Here is a 24038-nt window from a genome sequence, read left to right on the forward strand (position 1 = left end):
GTACAGGAGAACTGCCGGCTGCAGCGGAAAGGTGAGTATACTTTTTTTTTTATTTTTACACATTTTAGGATGATTTTCAGGTAAAGGCTTATATTTTTAAGCCCTTCCGGAAAATTCATCCCGCGCTCACCGGCAGCCCATTGCTTTATGCTGACATTTTTTTTTTTTTTTTTTTTTTTTCACATTTTAGGATGATTTTCAGGTAAGGGCTTATATTTTTAAGCCCTTCCCGAAAATTCATCCTGAGATCGCCGGCAGCCCATTGCTTTCAATGGAGCCGGCTGTATTGCCGACTCCATTGAATTCAATGGTCAGTGCTCGTTTAATCGAGACGAGTACCGCCTGGTGCTCATCTCGAGTAACGAGCATCTCGAGCACCCTAATACTCGAACGAGCATCAAGCTCGGACGAGTATGCTCGCTCATCTCTAGTGTGCATACAGGACCTGTGATGACGTCGCCGTCATGTAATCAGGGGCGGAGCATGTAACTCACTCACTCACGGAGGGACAGGTGGCTTTTAGTATTTTGATTTAGAACAGTTTTGTGATGTTTCATTTAGAAAAAAGAAAGAAAAAAAACTGATTTGTTAAAATCAGAAGCAGAACGCAGATGTTAACAAGCGCTGTATGGCGGCACACAGCGTGCGTACGGCTCCTCACCGCGAGACTCCATGTTTTCTACGTACACGACAGTAACATAAAATAATTACCATTCTTTGCTCCTGATTCTAGAACTCTAACACATTGGCTGCTGTATTTCCTCTTCTCACGCACATGTATACATTGTTGATAAACTTTGGAAGGGTCTCAAGCTTCTCCACGCCGAGCCGGACTGAGTCATCCAGTAAGTGCGCAGGAATGTCATAGTCGGAGCATTTACAATCAGCGTGACACGTTCGATGAGCCGCATTGTGCCGCGTTGCTCTGACAACTCCTGGCACGGCTTGCAGTACTCGTATTCCACATTTGCAGGTTATTATGTAGCACTTATTATACATGTGAAGAGTCTCCTCCAGAAGGAAGGCGGCAAAACGGCTTCTAAAGCGCCATTACTGACAACCTGTAATTCCAGATTTCATCCAGGAGTTTAAGACTCGACGGCTCGTTCTGCTCGGTGTTTATGCCGATGTATGTGATCAATGGAGGCTGAAAAGGATGCTTTACAGGGAACCTCTCAGGTCCTCTAAGCTTGAACAAGACCGTGGAGGTCGAAACGTAGCTGTCGCTTTATACCTTATGGGAGAAGAAAAGAAAGCTCATTGCTGACTGCACCTATCTAGGCTGCCAAGAGTCTACTGCTTTAGCTACACTGGGTTTGGAAGGTTTGGTTTTGACCCCCCTCCCTCCTGTGCATTTTTACTGCCCGACCCAGAGTGGGTTTATATGTAGCGCTGTGGGTTCATTCTTCATTCTTATATGTGACCCTCATTCCAGCAGTCTGTCACTTATACCAAATGGTTTGATGGTTTTGCAAATCTTACTTTTGAAACTTTGTAGGGCCGGACTAGAGGCGAGTCTAATGAAGCTCATGCATATTCGTATATGCACCCCCCAGCATCCTCCTCCTTCATATATATGCACCCACCACAGCATCCTCCTCCATATATATGCACCCACCCCAGCATCCTCCTCCTCCATATATATGCACCCCCAGCATCCTCCTCCTTCATATATATACACCCCCCAGCATCCTCCTCCATATATATGCACCCCCCCAGCATCCTCCTCCTTCATATATATGCACCCACCACAGCATCCTCCTCCATATATATGCACCCCCAGCATCCTCCTCCTTCATATATATGCACACCCCAGCATCCTCCTCCTCCATATATATGCACCCACCCCAGCATCCTCCTCCATATATATGCACCCCCCCCAGCATCCTCCTCCTTCATATATATGCACCCACCACAGCATCCTCCTCCATATATATGCACCCACCCCAGCATCCTCCTCCTCCATATATATGCACCCCCAGCATCCTCCTCCTCCATATATATGCACCCACCACAGCATCCTCCTCCATATATATGCACCCACCCCAGCATCCTCCTCCTCCATATATATGCACCCCCCAGCATCCTCCTCCTTCATATATATGCACCCACCACAGCATCCTCCTCCATATATATGCACCCACCACAGCATCCTCCTCCATATATATGCAACCCCCCCAGCATCCTCCTCCTTCATATATATGCACCCACCACAGCATCCTCCTCCATATATATGCACCCCCCAGCATTCTCCTCCTTCATATATATGCACCCACCACAGCATCCTCCTCCATATATATGCACCCACCACAGCATGCTCCTCCATATATATGCACCCCCAGCATCCTCCTCCTTCATATATATACACACCCCAGCATCCTCCTCCATATATATGCACCCCGCAGCATTCTCCTCCTCCATATAGATGCGCACCCCCCAGCATCCTCCTCCTCCTCCATATATATACACCGCCCCCAGCATTCTCCTCCTCCATATGTATGCACCCCACAACATTCTCCTCCTCCATATATATGCATCCCCAGCATTCTTTCCCTCCATATATATGCACCCACCCCAGCATCCTCCTCCATATATATGCACCCCCCAGCATCCTCTTCCTCCATATATATGCACACTTTCCCTGCCCTCTTCCCTCCAGATGTGGACTGGGTCTCTCCCAGTGCACAATAACACAGAAGAACCTACCAAGCACCATCTGTGGGGAGGAAGAGGCAAGGGAGTGAATATATATGTATATACTATATGCAGGAGCTTAAATGGACTCATCTCCAGGGCCGACCTACAAAGTTACAAATCAACATTTGCAAAACCCCTAAGTAAGTCCGGCTGCGCGTGGCAGAGCAGGATCCCGCATGTTTTTTCTGTACTGTGGATGACCGTGGACGTTCGCCGGAGTCTGTAGCAAAATAGAGTATGCTGTGGTATTTCTTCTGCTCGCGGAATACGCAATTTGTTTCCGTGAGTGTAAAGAAAAAAGGGAGTTTACATACCATCCAATGCATGCCATTTGCTGCGGATCCTCCGTGCGGACGCCGACCGCGGATTCCGCATTATATATCCGGTCATGTAGCACGCCTTAATCAGTAGAAGTGACAGACCACTGAAATGAGTGTGTGCCACTATACCCTGCTGCCTGCACCCCGGGCAGCTTGGGGGACCCGATAGCTTCCCTGTAACATCCGTCACCCACAGAATATAATAGCATCCGGTGAAAAAGCCTATCCACTAAATAGCGGCCATGATAGCATCCAATGTGAAATGCCTTCAATATTCTTGTGAGCAGCATCCAGGGTTTACATCATCCACAGATCAACTTCTTAAAAATGCATATTTCTTTATTTTTCCATTCTTTGCACGTTGCGGGCTGCAAGATGATCTGTGGATGATGTAAGCCCTATATGCTGCTTACAAGAATATTGAAGGTATTTCATGGTTTGGATGGATTGTCCACATCCTGGTAAGCTCGCATCAACACGATGAGTTTTTCTCCCACCTTGGTGTAAGGAGATACGGTGTGCGGCGACCACATATCAGACCTTTATCTAATGTGAAATGAATATATATTACTAGCTGGTTTTAATTAAAACTTAAGCCTCTGTCACCAGGTGACAAGTTGGGGCTTTAGGAGTAGCTTGCCCTACGACAGAAGGATGAGCCGCTCGGGCTGACAGGACCACCAGTACTGACATCTCGGTTTGCTCCAGGGCCTTAATGGTGATCGGTGTCTTAGTGGCTGTGTCTGAACAGACAGGCAGCCGGCTCATTAGACTTTAATGGTCAGGCTAGTCCAACTTCGGCAGGTGTCGTTCTGCCTCAAATTGGGCCCTAGGCATGGCGGCCCACCGGATACTCAGATTACAGCTCCAGATTGAAGGCTTCTGACCCATGTTGCTGCTCAATCAATGTTTTAATAATGAAAGAAGATTAACAGTTCAATACGACCTTCTCAATGGCTGTTTACGGGCTGCTTGTTGTAACAAGTCAGTTTGCGTAAGGCTGATAACTAGTCCGAGTATTACTGCCGTCCCGTAACCAGGATTCAAATGTTTCTAAGAGGCCTGGAGCCCACTTACCTGGATTTCAGGTTTTGCTCACAGGAGCTTGTCCAGCTAGTTGTTTATTGGCAGACAGCAATATGTAAGGACCGAGGGTCGGGCGACTCCCAGCTACATGTAGTTTGGTATTTTAGTGCTATCGCTTGCTTTGCCTGTTAGGCATTATGGCTGGTGGCCCCTTAAGGGCCTGCTTTCTCCTCCAGTAGCAGCGTCTTCCTGCTCTACATGCGTCCATTCTGTTCCTGTTCCAGTTGACTGTGTCGCCATCCCATCACTCTGCTCATTAAAGGGCCATTTGCATCCTAACTCAAATAACAATCCTTAAATACCAGTGCCCACAAAGCATTAGAGCCTGGAGCCGAGCCCCGCTACACCGTTACACTGCACGAGAATCATGCAAAACACTTGGTAGATCCACCAGTTTGCATGATATCTCTGGAGTGTAAACTCATGCAGTGAAAGACTGATTGGATACATTACTGACTGGATACATTACTGATTGGATACATTACTGATTGGATACCTTACTAATTGGATACCTTACTGACTGGATACATTACTGATTGGATACCTTACTAACTGGATACATTACTGATTGGATACATTACTGATTGGATACCTTACTAACTGGATACATTACTGATTGGATACATTACTGATTGGATACCTTACTAATTGGATACCTTACTGACTGGATACATTACTGATTGGATACCTTACTGACTGGATACATTACTGATTGGATGCGTTACTGACTGGATATTTTCTGCAGACCATAACATCATTGCAGGTCTGCTGCAGCCAGAAGGCTCCCAGCGCGCTCCACCGCCATCCACTGAGCAAGAATTACTGGCGCGTGGAAGCACAGGAGTGATCATCACGGGGGCAGCTGTTGGATGCTTTAGCACTCGACAGTCGGCCCTTATAAGAGAGGCTTTAGGATAAGATCAAGTAAATGACCTAATACTGCATTAGAGATCTAAGACAACATTCATAAACCATTCAGAACCCTTTTTTGAGAGTTGCGTCCCAGGGCTCCACCTGATGAGCCAAAAACCGAGTTCAGACGGTTCAATAGGCAGCTTTGGTCTCAGCTCTGGTTCCATCTAGATGCTGTTTTTGGCCATTCAGACGGAGCCCTGGGATAGAACCCCGGAACGGTATGCGAATGACGGCTAAGCTGCGGGCAGGTAGGAACATGGAGGGAATGGATAAATGACAGTCGATTCCTCGCTGATGTGACATTCCCACGTAACACAATGTAGAACTGCTGACAGATAACACTGTTGTTTCACGGATTACGGTCCACGCCGTCTTTGGCGTCAGGATCAGGGCACAAATTTAAGTCCCGCCATTAATAGAACAAATAGATAATCCGGAGCTGCTGTTGGAGGATTAATTGGTATTGTGCTTCATTCTGCGGCCGGTCATATCACTGCCTAAGAGACCTTCAATAACAAACACTCCTTAGTCCCAACAGCAGCGCACGGATGTATTGTCCGCCGCCACAATACCCGCTTGTCCCAATCAATAAGTTGAAGTAGCTCATCTTCCTTCACAACATGCCGACTCCTAAAGCCCCGCGCTCTCCGAGTCTGAAGGTCAGGCAAGCATTACCTACAGATGGCCTCGGGGTTCAAGACATTTTACACACAAATGAGCTGCACTACATGAACCGCAGCGGGGACCTTCGCAGCTTCTACACGCCGACCGGTGAGCGCAGACCATCCTTCAATAAAGCGGGAATTCGAGGCCGGAATAACATTCACACTCACAAGCCAAGTCCAATGAGTTTGCACAGAAATGTAACAGTGAGGCTAAAGTCAAGAAAGAAGCGTTACTCCAATGAGCCCTAACATTAACCCCTTCATAACATGGACCTTTTTTTTTGTTTTTCCTCCTCACATTCAAAGCTCTCTAATTTTCCCATCAACATGGCGGTCTGTGTGATTGATTTTTGCAGGATGAGTCATATTATTCAATGGTGCTACTTAATGTACCATATAATATACTGAAAAAATGTCTAGGTGGAGTGAAATCAAAAAAGCCAAACACAATTTCACCATCTTTTGGGGCTAAATTCTGTAATGTTGTAGTTTTTTGTTTTTTTTTCCTGACGACGCTCATCATACGGGATAAATAATATAATACTCTGATGAATCTCACTTTTATGTACACAATACCAAATAAGTATTTTTTTAATTATTATTATAATTATGGGAAAGGTTTTTCTTAACTTTTATTTTACGTTTTATTTTTTATAATTATTATAAGTAATAAAACTTTTTTTTAACTGATTTTTACATTTTTTTTTCAGCCGCCATAGGGGACTTGAACTTGTGATCGCTTGCTGGCTCATACATTATAATGCAATGGTATAGTATTGTATTCTATCATGTCTAATATGAGAGGAATGTCTTGATAGGGGATCAGTCATGTCAACTGAACAGCAGCAAGAGGGGAGAGATGTAAAGGGTTAATAGCCCCCATCAGGGCTAGTAGCCGTAAGCAGCGTGGAGGACTGGTCACGGCTGTGATCATGGCTGTTGTGGTCTGGTGTCAGCTGTCAAAAACCACTGACAGTCACCCTGTATGGGGTGGGATCGACTCCTCATCCCTCTGCATACAAAACTGCTCGTTTAGGGATCACCAGGCCTCTACATGATAGCAGGACCCAAGTACCCAGCAGAACATTGCCCATCATAATGCCTCCATTGGCTTGTCATCTTCCCAAAGTGCATCCCGGTGCCTTTGGGAAGATGTAAAAGCAAACGTGACTCAATACACCAGACCACCTTCTTCCCAGGCTCCATGGTCCATCTCTGAGGCTCACAGACCCCTTATAGACAGGACATATCAGTGGAAGGAGGAACTGAGCAGACTGAATTTCAGCATGAGGAGAAAAACTTCCACTAGAGGTGTCCTCCACGACCCTCATCAACATTAGTGCAGTATGCACACTGGACATTTATGGTGAAGTTGATAGAAAGTCTTCTGGATGAATAAATGTTCAGCTTACAGTGTACTGAGGAACGAGAAGAGACTGACTGGCCTAATAAGATATAATCACACGTCTGAGGCTGCTCCTGATTTGCTCATTTACAACTTCTTACCATGTTAAGGCTGAGGACCAGCAGTCCGGCAGGCCACATGCGATCGAGCCGATGGCTGCATGATTTTGGCGGTAAACCACCCAGCTATTGATCCTATTGATGGGCGAGGTCAGCAGGACTCTGTGTCCTCAGCCTAAGACTCTGTTCGCATCGCCAGCATTCAGGACTAATGGCGCCATGACAGCAGCGATGGAGGAGTCTTCAATCTGATCCCAACAAACGTAGTTGAATCTCATTGCCTTATGATGTCGGCTGTCAGGTTTCTAGGGACATCTGCTATTTTGACAGCAAGAAAAGTGCTGCAAACTGCATTTCCTTGCCTCTAAAAATACCAAAACATTAAAATATGCAAATGTGAACTAATATTGCCTGTGATTACAGGAATGTCACTGTCACCTCCTCTTCTCTGGCGCCATTTGTCCAATAAATATTAAGCTCTTCATGCCTATCAGAAGTATCTAATGTATCACTTCTAGACGATGGGTCTCCACTTATTGGTGTATAATAGGTGGAAGGAATTCTGTCACAGACCTCTGTAGCGGCGGATGGGGGGGGGGGGGGGGGGGCATTTATTAAAGCCATTAGTAGCCACATAGTCTGACATTCGTTTCCAACCCGCGGCATGTGCCTACTGCAAGTGCTCTACAGGCCGACGTTCTCCTCTGGAGCGCTCCCTCTCTGTGCATTCAGATGTTCTATAGCAGGGGTCCCCAACTCCAGTCCTCAGGGACCACCAACAGGTCATGTTTTCAGGATATCCTATGGTAAGAACACATGTGGCAATGTCTGAGGACCGACAATAATGACATCACCTGTGCATCACAGAAAATCCTGAAAACACGACCTGTTGGCGGTCCCTGAGGACTGGAGGTGGGAAACACTGTTCTATGGCAAACATGTCAAATACAAGGCCACTGGGCTGAATCTAACCCGCCGCCTCATTTCCCGTAGCCGGTGCATTAAATCTTGGAGGGATCAATTCTGTTATTTCCTATATATTTTTTTTCTGATGGTGTTCACTGTCTAAACAATGCAATATAATACAGAATGCACTTTTATGGACATACTATATTTATTATTTGACACAATGGCAGGGAAAAGGGGCGGGAGTTTAAACTTTGGCTATATTTGTTTGTAACTTATATTCATTGTTTTTAACCCCACTAGGGGACTTGAGCTTCTGATTGTCCAATCACCTGTACAATAAACTGCAATACTTTCACATTGCAGTATACTTCACTTAGAACGGCATCCTTTGAAGCCCTGCCATAGGCAGGACTTAATAGGCCTGCAGCAAGGTGACAGCTATCTTTTACCTGGGGTATGTCTATACAATGGCACTCAACATGCGTTGTACATGAACAGTGGATGTTGGAAAGGGGTTAAAAGAACGTGCATATTATCTGTATAGATGGAGGATGGGGAATAAGAATTCTCCCCTGGTGGGCCCAAGGAACCCCGGTTACACACTTAGTAGAAGGCATGTATACCCCAGGACTCAATAAAGACTATTGATCATTTGACCCCAGAACTGGCTCCTTTTTATGCATATGACAAGTCCAAACAAATAAAAACTGCATTTTCACAAACTCATTCAGTGTTTTACCAGCGGTGCTTCGTGTAAAATTAATAAAAGGAGGGTTATATCTATAGCGGTCATATCTTCTGCATCGCTATCAGAATGTACGATGACTGAGAGCTGCAGGTCATTCGATCTTGGTGATGACTCAGTTGGCTCTAATAACATGCTGTTGTGTCAATGATCATATTTCACAAATGTCTCACGGTCTTAATTCACCATCTGATCTATAAAAGAGAGACGAAGAAGGTGACATATTGTCATTTCATTGCTTAAAGGGATCAAAAATATAAAAACCTAATGGGGAATGTTGGGGCGAGGATGTATGGAGTTGTTTCTGGAGGAAAGCAGCCATATTTGTCTTATTTCAAACAACTCCTTCGGTCCCTCATCTAATATCCAGAATGAAAGGTGGCTCCTCATTTCTATGGTAATTGTGTAATGCTTCATTTCTCCTGTGGGGACGTTGCAAGGAAATTCGGCACCCGACGCTAGATTCTCCGAAGTACAACCCCAATTCAAAGAGTTTGAACGTTGTGTAAAATGTAAAAAAATGTTAAGGAAAAAAGAATGCAATGATTTTGAAATATCCTATTTTATTCCCAGAAGAACATAGAACACAAATCAGGAGATGAAAGTGAGACATTTTTCCATTTCATTCTTTTTTTAAATTGCTCATTTATAAATTGATGGCAGCAACACATCTTACAAAAGTTTGGGAGAAGGCTAACAGAGGCTAGAAAAATAAGTGGTACTAATGAAGAGCAGCTGGAGGGTCAGGCTTCTGCTACGACTGTGTATAAAAAGAGCATGTTAGAGAGGCAGAGTCTCTCAGAAGAAAAAATGATCAGAGGTTCAGCAATCAATGAAAAACTGCATCTACTGTAGTTTCAGAAAAATGTTCCACAAATGTTCAAAGACTTTGAATATCCCACCATCTAAAGTACATAATATCATCAAACGATTCAGAGAGTCTGGGGATATTCATGTGCACAAGGGACGAGGCCGATGGTCAATATTGGGTGTTGGAGATCTACAGGCTCTCAGGCGGCATCACATTAATAACAGACATGATTCTGTAATGTCAGTCACTGCCTGGGCTCAGGAATAATCACAGAAATCATTATCTGTGAACAGTTCACTGTGCAATCCAAAAATGCAAGATATAGCTGCATTATACAAAGAAGAAGCCATTTATCAACACAATCCAGAAATGCCGGCGTTTTCTCTGGGCCAAAGCTCATTTACAATGGACTGAGGCAAAATGGGAAACTGTTCTGTGGTCAGAGGAATCAAAATTTGAAATTGCTTTTGGAAACCACAAATGCCGCATCCTGCGGACTGAAGACGAGAGCGACCATCCAGCTTGTTATCAGCACACAGTCCTGCATCCCAGATGGTATAGGGTTGCATTAGTGCCTATGGCATGAGCTTACACATTCTGACAGGCGCAATCAATGCTGAGTAGTATATAGAAGTTGTGGAACAACATCTGCTCAATCCAGACAATGACTCTTTTAGCAAAGGCCCTGTATGGTTCAGTAAGACGATGCTTAACCCCGTACTGCATCCATCACAACAGCATGGCTTCACAGAAGAAGAGTCCGGGGGCTGAACCGGCCGCCTGCAGGCCAGACCTTCCACCAATAGAAAACAAGAAAACATTTGGTGTATTATTAAATGAAAAATCCAGCAAATAAAGCCCAGGACTGCGGAGCCGCCAGAATCCTACATCAGACAAGAATGGGACAACCTTCCTCTCCCAAAACTCCAGTACCTGGTCTCCTCACTTCTCAGACATTTACAGACTGTTGTAAGAAGCAGAGGGGATACTACACAACGGTAGGCATGGCCCGCCACAGCTGTTGTAAGAAGCATTGGGGATACTACATAACGGTAGGCATGGCCCGCCACAGCTGTTGTAAGAAGCAGAGGGGATACTACACAACGGTAGGCACGACCCTACCACAGCTGTTGTAAGAAGTAGAGGGGATACTACACAACGGTTGGCACGGCCCACCACAGCTGTTGTAAGAAGCAGAGGGGATACTACACAATGGTAGGCATGACCCGCCACAGCTGTTGTAAGAAGCAGAGGGGATACTACACAACGGTAGGCATGACCCGCCACAGCTGTTGTAAGAAGTAGAGGGGATACTACACAATGGTAGGTATGGCCCGCAACAGCTGTTGTAAGAAGCAGAGGGCATACTACACAATGGTAGGCACGGCCTGCCACAGCTGTTATAAGAAGCAGAGGGCATACTACACAATGGTAGGCACGGCCCCACCACAGCTGTTGTAAGAAGCAGAGGGGATACTATACAACAGTAGGCACGGCGCTACCACAGCTGTTGTAAGAAGCAGAGGGGATACTACACAACAGTAGGCACGACCCGCCACAGCTGTTGTAAGAAGCAGAGGGGATACTACATAACTGTATGCACGGCCCACCACAGCTGTTGTAAGAAGCAGAGGGAAAAAGCAGTTGTAAGAAGCAGTTGCGGCACTCAGGAACTCATAGATAAATCCAGGTTGAATACTATTATAAGGCAATTTTATTCAGACTCCATAAGACAATAGCCATGCGGCCTTTTGACCAGTGGCTTGGCAAAGACCACACTGGTCAAAACGTCGCATGTCTGAATTATTGGAGAGCTCTTTCATAGGGTTTCCAAGGCCAAGTTTTTAGAGGGTAGGTCATCAGGTCTTTCCCTAACCCTCCCCATTTATCCAGGCTTGGGACTGGCGTATATGGATGACTCCTACATGGCTGGGTCAATCTTACAGGTCTATGCCCCAATGACTGATGCTGATGAGGAAACCATTGAAGATTTGTATGCCAACATCCAGAAAATGCTAAACAAAGTTGCCAAAGAAGGACATAATTTACAATTCCAAAGTCGACAGCCAGCCAGAAGCAACCGTCGTTGGCGAAGTTCAGTCATTGCAATTATAACCTTTCCTGGCGCCAACTGCATCAATAATCATGAACTCCTCACAGCTAAGATCCAGATCAAATTCCATAGCATTAAGAAAGGTGCTCCATTGGGAAAATTCGAGACCTCTAAAATCCCCCAATCACACACTATTAAGGTAGCAAACCGATTCCAACTGCTTGACACATAAGAAAAGTATCCAGAGGACCTACGGCACAATATACAGTCCACAGTTATGGAAGCAGCCAGTAAGCATCTCACCTAATAAGAAGCAGGAAAAACAATGCTGTTGGTTGTCCGAGCAAACCCCCGAATAGCTGATAAAAGAAGAGCAGCAACGGCGGCCGGCAACAAAGACGAAGTGTGGCAACTAAATGCTGATTTTCAGCGAACGGCAAGGAAGGACAAGGAAATTGACTGGAATGAGTGGTGCAAACAACTCAAAGCAGAAATCTTTAAAGGCCATATGTGAGGCCTATTCTCACAGGTCAAAATGGCCCGAAAACCTGTTATGGCATACAACAGCACAATCAAAGGCAAAAATGGGAAGCAACTGAATGACCAGCAGAGTATCAAGGATAGGTGAAGAGAATACTCGGGGGGAACTATATGCCTGCAACCACATCCCTGGACCATTGCATGAGGTGGAGCTGGTGGACTTGGATCCTCCATTATGAAGTCAGAAGTGGTTATGGAAATGAAACAAGTAGCTGAAAATAAAATACCAGGCATACATGACATACCAGCAGAGCTATTACTGCCGGTACCAGTGGAAACCATCTCAGCGCTGTGCAGGCAGTATGGGCATCTGCACAATGGCCACAGGACTGGAAAAGATCTGTCTTCGTCCCTCTACAAAAGAAAGGCGATTCCCAGGATATCTCCAACTACCAAACAATAGCCTTCACTCCACATGCAAGAAAGCGGGATGAAAATAGGGGGCAGAAACATCAACAATCTCCGTTATGAGGATGACACAACTCTGATTGCAGAAACAGAAGCCAGTCTGAAGCCGCTGATATGGAAGATTTAAACTGAAAGTCAAAAATGGGCCTCTACCTGAATGTAATGAAGACTAAGATTATGACAACTGCAAAATATGGTCAAATTCAAATCAAAACCGACAATGAGGCCATAGAATGCGTGTGGGACTTCATCTTCCTTGACTCAAAAATTGACCAGGATAGAGAATCTATGCTAGAGATAAAACATAGGATAGCATTGGGGCGAAGCGCGATGCTAAACATGGACAAAATCTGGAAAAGTAGGGATATCGGTATAGCAACTAAATGCAGGATAGTACAAACCAGTGTTTTCCCCAGAGCCATGTATGATGTGAGAGCTGGACTGCGAGGGAAGCTGATAGAAGGAGGATTGATGCATTGGAGTTGCTGGCGAAAGCTGCTGCGTATACCCTGGATGGCAAGAGTAACTAACAGAGAAGTCCTGAGTCATATAAGACCCGATATAATACAGGAGGGCAAGATGACCAGACTCGGACTCACCGGAGGAGAAGATGGCTGGACTCAGACTCATGGACTTTGGCTATGAAAGTCGCTAGAAAAATCTATAATGCTTGGACAGATCAGTGGCAAAAGAAGAGCCGACCGCCAGAAAAAAACACGATAGCTGATGCTGTGAAAGCTGATACTGGCATGGATATGACACAACTGAAAGAAGCAAAACCTCAAAACATGAAAATGGCTCAAAATGGCTAACAACAACACTTAGGGGGTCACTTACTTTTGCACTCAGATTCGAATAATCAAGTTGCAACCCCTTTACTTTTCCTATTTACAACCTAGAGAATAGTTGTGCCAAATTTGACATTTGTACGACACCGGGAAGGTTCACTTACTTTTGCACTTAGCATTGAATAATCAAGTTGTGACTCCTTTACTTTTTCTATGCAGGACCTAAAGAATGCTTGTGCCAAATTTCACGTTTGTAGGACGCTGGGAAGTTAGAGAAACAGACTAGGTACATAATAATAATAATCTTTATTTGTATAGCGCCAGCTTATTCTGCGCTTTTAAAACATGGGAGCAACACAAACTAGACAGTTACATGTGGTATACACTTATTTAGAGAGATGGGGTCGGGTAGTTCAGGAGGTACAGGGGTAGGAGAGGAGGCACGGGGGAGCACAAAACAGTACGAAAATAACATAGGGTATTTAATTATTAGGAAACAGAACGGGAGTGATAAGGAGGTACAGGGGATGTATATGATAGGCAAAGTGGAAGGTGTGGGGAGCTATGGGGAGGGGCAGGGGGCATGTTGTGGCAGGCTGGGGGACTAGATCAGGAGATTTAGTATGCCTCCCTGAAGAGGTGCATTTTTAAGGTACGTCTGAAGTTCCATGCAATGGGGATTGTCCGGATGCTTTGGGGTAGTGCGTTCCAGAGGATCGGTGCTGCTCTAGAGAAGTCCTGGTGGCGAGCATGAGAGGTCCGTATTAGAGGGGTGTTTAGTCTGAGTGTGTTAGCGGAGTGGAGTGTGCGGACTGGGTGATGTTTGGACAGGGAGGTGATGTACGGTGGTGCGGTGCCATGTAGAGCTTTGTGGGTGAAGGTGATGAGTTTGAACTTAGCTCTTCAGTGTATGGGCAGCCAGTGCAGTGACTGGCATAGTGCAGAGACATCTGAGAAGCAGCTGAATAGGTAAATGAGTCTAGCTGTCGCATTTAGTATGGATTGGAGAGGGGAGAGTGTAGTGTGGGGAGGCCAATGAGCAGCAATCGAGTCAGGAATGGATGAGGGCGACCACGAGTGTCTTTAGCGCTTCCGTGGGGAGAAATGTCCAGATTTCAGCAATATTTCTGAGGTGCAGGGGTCATGTTCTGGCCAGGGATTGCATGCGGGGGGTGAAGGAGAGGTTAGAGTTCAGTGTTACCCAGAGACAACGGGCGTGCTAGACACTGGAATGGAGATGTTGGGCGGAGGTCGGCTGGTTGAGGGTGGAAAGACAAGAATATCATTCTTAGAGAGGTTAAGTTTTAGAAATAGGAAGGGCATAACATAGGGGGTCACTTACTTTTGCACTTGGCATGGAATAATCAAGTTGCGACCCCTTTAGTTTTCCTATTTAGGACCTAAAGAATGGTCGTGCCAAATGTCAAGTTGGTATAACACCGGGAAGTTAGAATAATTAGTGGTGAGTTAGTCAGTCAGTGAATAAGGGCTTTTGCCTTTATATGTATAGACAAGTACTGAGGGCGCCCCTGTGTAGTCATGTCTGGTTCCCCTATATTAGGACAAGTACTAAGGGTACACTGTGTAGACATGTCTGGGTCCCTATATATGAGGACAAGCACTTCTAAATCATCTGGTTTCTGCTATTTGATGTACCATCGTCAGACCCCCCTCTTCTAGGTAAGTAGTGATACATCACTTTCTTCTTGCACTGTCTTATGAGCCTGGGTCTTTTTTCACTTATTACAAAACTTTCCATTTTTCTGAAATTTTACTGTTGGATTTTGGAGTTTCCTGATGCTCTTCTGTTCCATGGATGCACTTGGTGCACAAGTAGTGTTGCACAAATTCCAGCCTACTAAGACTATGGTGTGGCAGCTCCCCTTCTTTGGGCTAGCTGTCCACACCTGGTGAGTCCTCCTTATATTTTGAAGGAAAATTCATTTTTCTATTCTCAAAGCACTATTCTTCTGATTTATATGAATTAGATACATTATATATACATGCAGCTCCCTTCATTGTAGATTATGGGACTTATGAAATGCCAGGCCGTTACTTTGACATCCATCACCTACAACATGCATGGTCTCCTTCTCTCTGGAGTGCTAACTGGTGGGAATGTAATCCCCATTCTACCAAAAGATGGGAGTCCAGGAAGTGAGAATACCCTCTCAGTGCCTTGGCAGTGGTTTAGCATGGCAATGTGGCCCTCAGACCAGAAAAGGTTGTGCACCCTTGATCTGCGGTATCCTCGGGATAGGCCATCAATTGCACATTGCAGGAACCCGGCCAATCACGTGCTTTAGTGTAAGTGTATGTGTTTGGCTGCTGGAAGCAGACGGCTCCATATATTGTTTAGTGACTGAGATTGGTACTGGAGGCTGAATCCCATAGAAGTGAATACGAGCCATTCTAGAATGTGCGTCGTTGTTTGTTTCCACCAGCAAACGAGCTTTGCGCACAAAGACACCAACCCCAGGGAAGAAGACGATTGCCCAAGGTCCTGGTGGCGGACCCCACCAATTGTGCTACTGACAACCTATCACACATGTCAAACACTAGGACTGTGGGCTGAATCCATCCCGCCACCTCATTTTATGTGGCCCACAAGGTCCGCTACATGGAAAAATCTGAATGCAGTTTTTACATCCAGTGCCACAGCAGCAGGATCTCTCAGTTTGCTCGGAGTACCTTTATCTGTGACACAGAAAGCCCTGGCTCCGCCTCCACAACATATTGTGCAGCAAGGAGGTGGAGCCTCAGTAATGATGTCATCAATGTGCCATTATCTTTTCCTCCCTCGATGCGGGAAGAGTTGCCAATAAGATGGGAGCCATTCAGCCAGTGAGTATGTCGGAGAACAGTCGGTACCTCCATGACTTGGTAATATAGCACACAAATTGGCTTCCTGGGGTCTAGGGGAGCAATCTTTAAAGCAGCATAAGTGTTTTCTGTGTAATGATTATACCCAAAGCCATTATGCTGACTTATAAGTTATCATCTGGAGGAAATTACTGACCTACTGAGGGCACCTACCTAATAGGGAAGAAATTACTTACTGGGAACATCTACCTAATAGTAGGCTATCTACCCCTTCCCCCAACTGACTCATATCATGTAGGGCACCAAGGGAGGCATTATTTGGGAAACAGTTTGGTGCTAAAGAGTTAATTGGATCTACCATAGCTACTATGGAACTTAGTCCTAGCAGACAACTTGGCCTTTTACTTAGGTGGCGTACTGTAACATTCCAGGTGGAACAATTTGAATCCCAAAATGCCCTACAAGACAGAAACTGATGCACAAAGAAGGTCATTTTGTGGCAAATGCCACATGTGTGAGAGTGGCCTTAAGGAGTAGTTACATTTATCCAATCTTACATTTACAATCGTCACTTTGAAGGCAACAATAAGTATAGCCAGTAAAAGGGGAAATTAGGAACCTGGGCACTTCTACTAAAGGCATGTTCTTATCACTTTCAGCACTATGGGGGATGGGTTGGGTTTAACTGGCAGCCTTAACATCACGGCTATGGGTACACAGGGCAAGCCTTAGGTTACATGGAAACCTGTGATGAATTTCCTTGCACACCCCCAATCATAAGAAAAAACGATATATTTTGCATTGATAGGTAGTCGGCCTGTATTCATCGTATGCAAAAGGCAGCAGGTTAGCAGCAAAGCTACACCAGAGCAGCTCAGTGAAATACTGTAAGAAAACCAAGTTCATAACAAATACAGCACCAGAACCAAGCTCCGTATATAAATACAGCACAAGAGCAAAGCTTGCGACATAAATACAGCACCAGAATCAAGCTAAGTACATAAATGCAGCTCCAGAACCAGGTCTAGCCATTAGGATAACATTACTTATATATAGGAGATTATTTCTATGGAATAGGGAAGTCTACTACAGAAGTCCATACAATAAAGAGGTATCCTGAAGTATACTGACCCGATGGATATTGAAAGGAAACTCTTTTGGCTTCCCTTGGGTGATTGGAAACCTATGGATATGCTTAGAATGTATGTTGGGGCTTTTCCTGGCTAATCCATAGATCAATGATGTGATGTGAGCAGAGATAAAAATGGCAATAAATAGCAAAGGAGCAGTAAGGAGGCACTGAATTCTGTGCTCATTTTCAATTCTTTGCTCCTGTAGTGTACTTCTCTTTGGAGCTCCACAAAACGCTACCGCACACAGCATGGAGGAAGATCATACAGCTGAGTAGACCTGAGTGGGGCAATTGCATCCAACCTAAATCTGCTGGTGCCTACCTCTACAAGCAGATGGATGGTGTCCTGTGGCAACGCATCAGTCCTTGATGTGGGAGGGGAGCGTAGGCGAAGTAAGACTCTGCTCAGGGGTCAACAAATCACAATGTCTACTCTGGACTTTCTGAATTCAGTGCAATATCCGTAGGGCTGCAGATGTTACATTTCAGCTGCTTCTGACCATGCAACATACCTGCTTCACCACTACCTTCTTCCTGTTGTGCCCAGAGACCTCACCTCGCTCTCACTTAAAGGTATAACCACCTTCTATGACATATTAAATGCCACGAAAGACACAAGGACAATTAGAGAAAAAAAAAACAACACAAATGCAGTACCCTGTTACATAATCAACAGGAAATGCCTAAAACTTTATCAGTGGGATCACTTTTTTCTTAGAATTTTTGAATTATCTGTAAAACAAGGACAGTAAATAAATGTAACAATTTAAAAAAAAAAATACTTTTTCTTTGAAGTTTTAAAAACTCTGACATCACAGGAGAGAAAATATCCTTAAAAGTCTAAAACTAGCAGATGATAGAGAGTTATCTAAAAACATCTGAACGCTGTCAAAATCCAGTCCTTTCCAACACCTATTAGTCCTTCGACTGTCATCCGGATGCTTCCATTTGCTACTTTAGGCTTAAGAAAAATCTTTTCGTAATTCATTCTAGACATCTAAAAAAGCTATTACGCACTCTGCATGCTATCATGTACATCCACATGATAGGGATAAGGAAGTCTTAAATATGTATTTTAGGGCACAAAATAGACCCCGGGAATCCAATTTCCAATGTTAAAGAGTCTTTGATGTTGCAGTAAGGTCGGGCCCACAAACAGATAAAATATGTTTATTTAAAGTGGGAAACTTTGTGATCTCGATCCACGTATTCCAGTTCATGATTATGGCACAAATTGCTTAGGAAATAAATCTCTACTTATATGGAAATTGCAAAGAAAATGGAAGGATAATAGTTTCCGATGGAAATCTCCAGTAGATAGAACAAGCTTTATAACAAAAATTGCTAACTGGGTATCATTTTCAGACTCTACAAGTCGCACATTTGTAGACCTTCCTTCATACTCTATGCCCTTATAAATGCGCTGAAATGACAAAAGTTTTGGGATGTACATCAAAGGTGATTAAACTGAATTTAATTCACATTTTTAAATAGTGATGTCTTTAGCCTCAATGACGGCAGTAACCCTCGGCAGCCGCTTTCCATCAAATTACAATAGAGGTGTGGAGAGATTTGCCTCCATTCCTTGAGGAGAGCTTCAGATAGTGATGCAGGGTATGATGGGTGTGTTGGGCATTCACCGATATGGCGTTCTAGCTCTTCCCATGGATGCTTGTTTGGATTGAGATCCATATTTCGGGCTGGCCAATGAAGTTTGTAGACATTCTTCTTCTCAAAGCAAGCCTCAACCCTGTGTGCTATATGATATGGTGCTTAGTTATGTTGGTAGAGACACGGAGCTGTACCATAGATTTAACACAGGGTAAGTAATGCCACATTGTCCAGAATGTCTCTGTACTGATCAATGTGGAGGGTAAACTTAAAGGGGTTGTCCCGCGAAAGCAAGTGGGGTTATACACTTCTGTATGGCCATATTAATGCACTTTGTAATATACATCGTGCATTAAATATGAGCCATACAGAAGTTATATACTCACCTTCCCTGCGCTGGCGTCCCCGTCTCCATGGTGCCGTCTAATTTCAGCGTCTAATCGCCCGATTAGACGCACTTGCGCAGAAGGGTCTTCTCCCTTCTGGTCGGTCCGGCATTCTGGCTCCGCTCCGTCACGTGTGCCGATTCCAGCCAATCAGGAGGCTGGAATCGGCAATGGACCGCACAGAGCCCACGGTGCACCATGGGAGAAGACCCGCGGTGCATCGTGGGTGAAGATCCCAGTGGCCATCTTGAAGGAAAAGAAGGAAGAAGTTGCAGAGAGGGGATTCGGGTAAGTAAAATTTTTTTTTTTAATTTCAACACATCCTTTGGGTTTGTCCTGTGCTGAACGGGGGGCCTATGCAAAAAAAAAAAAAAAATGTTTCGGCACAGGACAACCCCTTTAATTACAACCAGAGGCCCTAGTCCTTCCCACTAGAAACACCCCCACACCATAACAGGACTTCCTCCAAACTCACTATTAGCACGATGCAGTCATGTAGTAACTGCTTTCCAGGCAACTGCCACACCCAAGTGCCGCCATCTGATTGGAGAATGGTATTCAGTGATTCAGCTGTCTACAGCACTTGTCTTCCACTGATTTACAATCCAAGAATGATGCTCCAAGAACCATCGTAGGCACCTCTGTGCATCCACTGCTGTGATGTTGGGTGTATGTGCAGGCGCTCATCCATGTAAGCTGTGGTATGGAGTTTCCTATGGATGGTTCTGATGCTAATGGATGTTCTGAGTGAGTGTTTCAATAGACAATGTGTGCCATGACTTTACAGCTCGTGGTATTTTTAGGGTTTCTGTACTGGGATATCCCTGTGCAATAACTCTCCTTTATACTAATCCATATCAATCACTTATCCAGACTTTAACATACATTTTGCCATGGTCTGTGGTTATCTAGACCAATTTAGAGGGGTTTTCTTATGTCTTGAAATTGTTTTACAACCACTGTGTCCTTCGTGGTTGATGCTGACCAGGACATGTGACTGCTGCAGCCAATCACTGGCTATAAAAGGTTACAGCAGTCAGATGTCCCGATCGGCAGCAACCAGGAAGGACAGAGTGGATGTGAAGCAAATTTAAGTCATGTGAATTTCCTTTAAGCCATCCAAGTTCAGCTAAAGTAGCTGTTAGGTTCATACAGGACATAAGTCATGGATATGTCTCATCAAGACCTTACTCTTGTCCATGAGGGACAAAAATGGACATATATTTAAGCACCAACATAAGGAGAACACAAAAGTGGTAAAAAACCAAACAGAACAAAAATACAGGAATAGGAACGCTTTTCCTAAATTTGGTGGGGCACCCTCACATCTTGGACCTAGGGGACCTAGTTGTCCCTAGATGGAAGGTAGGAAAGAATGTAGAGCAGATGTAAATGCAAATTATCTATGACATAGGTAGGCAAAGATGAATAACCCCCACAGTAAAAGTATTACCACTGGTACTTAGATGCAAACAACTGCTGCCACACCGGACAACAGGTAGAGGTGGGACCAGAATAAATACACCCTTATAGCTGATTGGCCAGCTAGGGAAAACATCTCACTGTTGCCCAGTCAGCCCATACATCACAATACATATTGTAGAAGGGTTGAGAAGAAGGGCACATTATACACTGAACCCTACTCAGGATTTCCAACAGGCGAGACCCCAGGGGCCTTCTGTAATGACAGGAGGAAAGCACTCATCAGCGCCCAACACCAAAGGCGCGGTCACGTGGTCCAGGTCTGAAGTCATGACATCACCCAAGCTCCATTTCCTGATTGCGGCTGGTATTCCCCAATAGCAACATAATTCAGAATTTTGAAACTCACGAAAGAGCAAGAGTTCCAATGGCCGGTTTCATGCAGGCAAGTTAAAAGATACATTTTATCTTCTGTATTACACCCAAACCTCTACAGCTCTCCTAAACCTTCATCAATAGAGCCTTTTGGTTAGCTAAGGATGGCCGTACACATTACATCTATCAGCTGAACCTGCTGATTTCACTTGGATTGGGTTTCTGGACTCTCCTGCATCAGTAGATATTGGGGAGATAACAACTGGTTAGCTGGATTGCAACTGCCTGATCCTGTTGTTCTTGTGAGATAAGGAGTGTCTTGCAGTGACTTTCTCTCCTCTCTAGCTTCTCAGCACTGGTCCAAGCCAAGCATGCATATGTATGGGATGTCAGGCGAGACAGATATCAGCCAAACAAGTCTTCCACCAACAGCTATCTACAATGTAAGAGAAGCTATCTCTTCAAACCCTCCCACCATAGACGTGCACACTCGGTTTGGCCAATCATGCATATCTTCTGAATGGGGAGAGGGGAGTAAGCTGCAGTCAGACACCTCTGCTGGAAGCTTAACTTAAAAAATAAAAAAAGGATCAAAATGTTGAAAAAAAAATGTCCAAATATTATTTCCCCAGATATTTGCAGTTAGAGGGGAAATCTGGAAGCCCCCATACACCGGTTCTGCCAAAATAGATGGATTAATCTGATATCTGCCTAATGAGTTTGTCCAGTTTAAAGGGATTGCCCAGTTGTGAAGTATCAATGACCTATCCGTAGAACAGGTCATCAAGAACAGATGCGTGGGGGGGGGGCTGCACTCAGGACCCTTGCTGATCAGCTGTTACCCAGGCTGGTGTGCTCATGCATTGAGCTGCTTTCTGCAGGAAGCAGACAGTTCTGTTCCCATTGCAGTGGCCAGGCTTGGTATTGCAAGCTAAGTTCTGATTCACTGTAATGGGAACTGGATGGGAACTTGGCTTGCAGTACCAAGTCTGGCCATGACAGAGGGAACAGAGTTCTCTGCTTCCTGAAGGAGTCAGCTCAGTACAGTGACTTGGTGAACAGCTGATCAGCTTTTCTAAACGGAAGACCGATCTGCTTTTTATGGCCTGTTCTAAGGATAGGCCATGAATAGTTTACAACTGGACAACCCCTTTAAGTTTGTTATAGTAAAACACAGGTGGTCCAGGAATCAGAGTCAAGGGTTTACATACCCCAGGGACAGATAAGGTGACTGCCATGGGGCCCATAAGGGAAAGGGCCCCAAATCAGGTCGCCCCATATTTTTTCCATATATAGTGTGAAACTGCACAAGGCTTCCTGTTCACAGGGACCTCCACATTAAGGCTACAGTTAGGGGCTAACTCAAGTTTTTTCATTCGGCAAGAGATGGGCAGGAGGATGAGCAAACACCGGACTGTCCTGTCATGGCGATGCATGTAGACATAAAGTCAGGACCTAATTCTGCTTCTGGTACGGGGTCCAATTACCTCCAGATCTGCTTCTGGATGCATTTCTAATACAAAAGTTACAATCTGCCGTTTCCCCGTCATGCACATCAGATTAATGCTGTAAACCCCAAAGGATGCTCGCTGCAGCCGGGTGAAGCCCACATTCTACAATTAGGTGACTGAGAGTAAGAATGAATCTGAACGTACCTGCATGGAAATCTATGCCCACTGCAAAAGAGGTTCCAGAGATGGGCATGAGAGCGTCCATCCTGTCGCTTGGGTCGAGGGGGATGCCTCTAACGCCTTCATGTACAGAATACATGAGGAAGGACTCTATACCTGCACAGCAACAGTACAAGTTAGAAGAGATGCAAAGCGCGGCAGACACTTTGATGAATTTACATTTGTTGCGCCACTTTAACACAAAGCAAAAACCTTAAACATAAACGAAATACTTAGAATGGATGTCATAATGTACGGAGCGACGCGGCCGTCGGGTCTGTGCTTACGTTTCATCAATGGTATAAAATTAAAAAAATGGATACTTCAGTGACCCCCCATCCAGCGCTGGAGCCTTGGTGCCCAAAGCTAGCAACCCACAAAAATTGTTTTATCAGTCAGGTGCTGTACATTGTGCACATGACCGCTCAGCCAATCACAGGCTTCCGCAGGCATGGAAGAATTAGCACTGAAGCATGTGATTGGCTGAACAGTCATGCGCACAATGAATGGCATGTGACGGCCTGCTGGCTTCTTCATGAGTTCTGTGCCGTGGGCAGTGAGGCTCCAGCGCTGGATGGGTAATCTCCGAAGTAGGTAAGTATCCATTTCGTCTTTATTTCATCCTATTTTAAGCCCACAATTTTTCTTTAAAGGCGCAGTAACTTTTCAGACAACATCTTATGTTAGTTTCATCATTTCTGTAATATATTCCCATTAAACATGTTGTTGCTTTACCGCTGTCATTATTATTGGAGTAGCTGCCTCTAGGGATCTCCCTTCCACCTACTCTGTGATCCACTCTCTGTTGTTAGGTACAGAGCTTCTATAGTAACAAGGACACAATGATGTTTCCATAGCAACAGAGGGGCTATCTTTAAGGGGATTTAAGGGGGCTTTCCCATTAAATACATTTATCCTGTATCCAGCTGTCGAACTATCCTGACACCAGCATAGCCAAATGCCCCATTCGAAGGAAGCCGCAGTGTGTATGCATGACTACTGCATCATTCATTTCTATGGGGTGGAGGGACATTGCTGAGCCCACCAATCTCCACTTGACCCACAAAACCGAAAGGGGTGGTTGTTGAGCATGCACACTGCTTATCTCTTCACATGGAGCATTCAGGTGTGCTGGTGCCAAGATTGTTGGGGTACCACAGGATGAACCCCCAGCGGTCAGACATTTATAAAGTCATTTTCACACATTTTAAGTCTCCC

General features: G+C 44.9%; 1 protein-coding gene across 1 annotated transcript in view; it reads right to left on the bottom strand.

Annotated features, from left to right (window-relative positions):
• LRP1B (LDL receptor related protein 1B) overlaps positions 1 to 24038 on the bottom strand; it is a 1872788-nt gene that overhangs the window by 524870 nt on the left and 1323880 nt on the right. The window contains exon 36 of the mRNA XM_066577770.1: positions 22806 to 22937. Coding sequence (XP_066433867.1) covers positions 22806 to 22937 — 132 coding nt within the window. The remainder of the gene's footprint in view (positions 1 to 22805; positions 22938 to 24038) is intronic.

The sequence above is a fragment of the Eleutherodactylus coqui genome, chromosome 8 (assembly GCF_035609145.1).
Source record: "Eleutherodactylus coqui strain aEleCoq1 chromosome 8, aEleCoq1.hap1, whole genome shotgun sequence".
NCBI classification, from domain to species: Eukaryota; Metazoa; Chordata; class Amphibia; order Anura; family Eleutherodactylidae; genus Eleutherodactylus; species Eleutherodactylus coqui.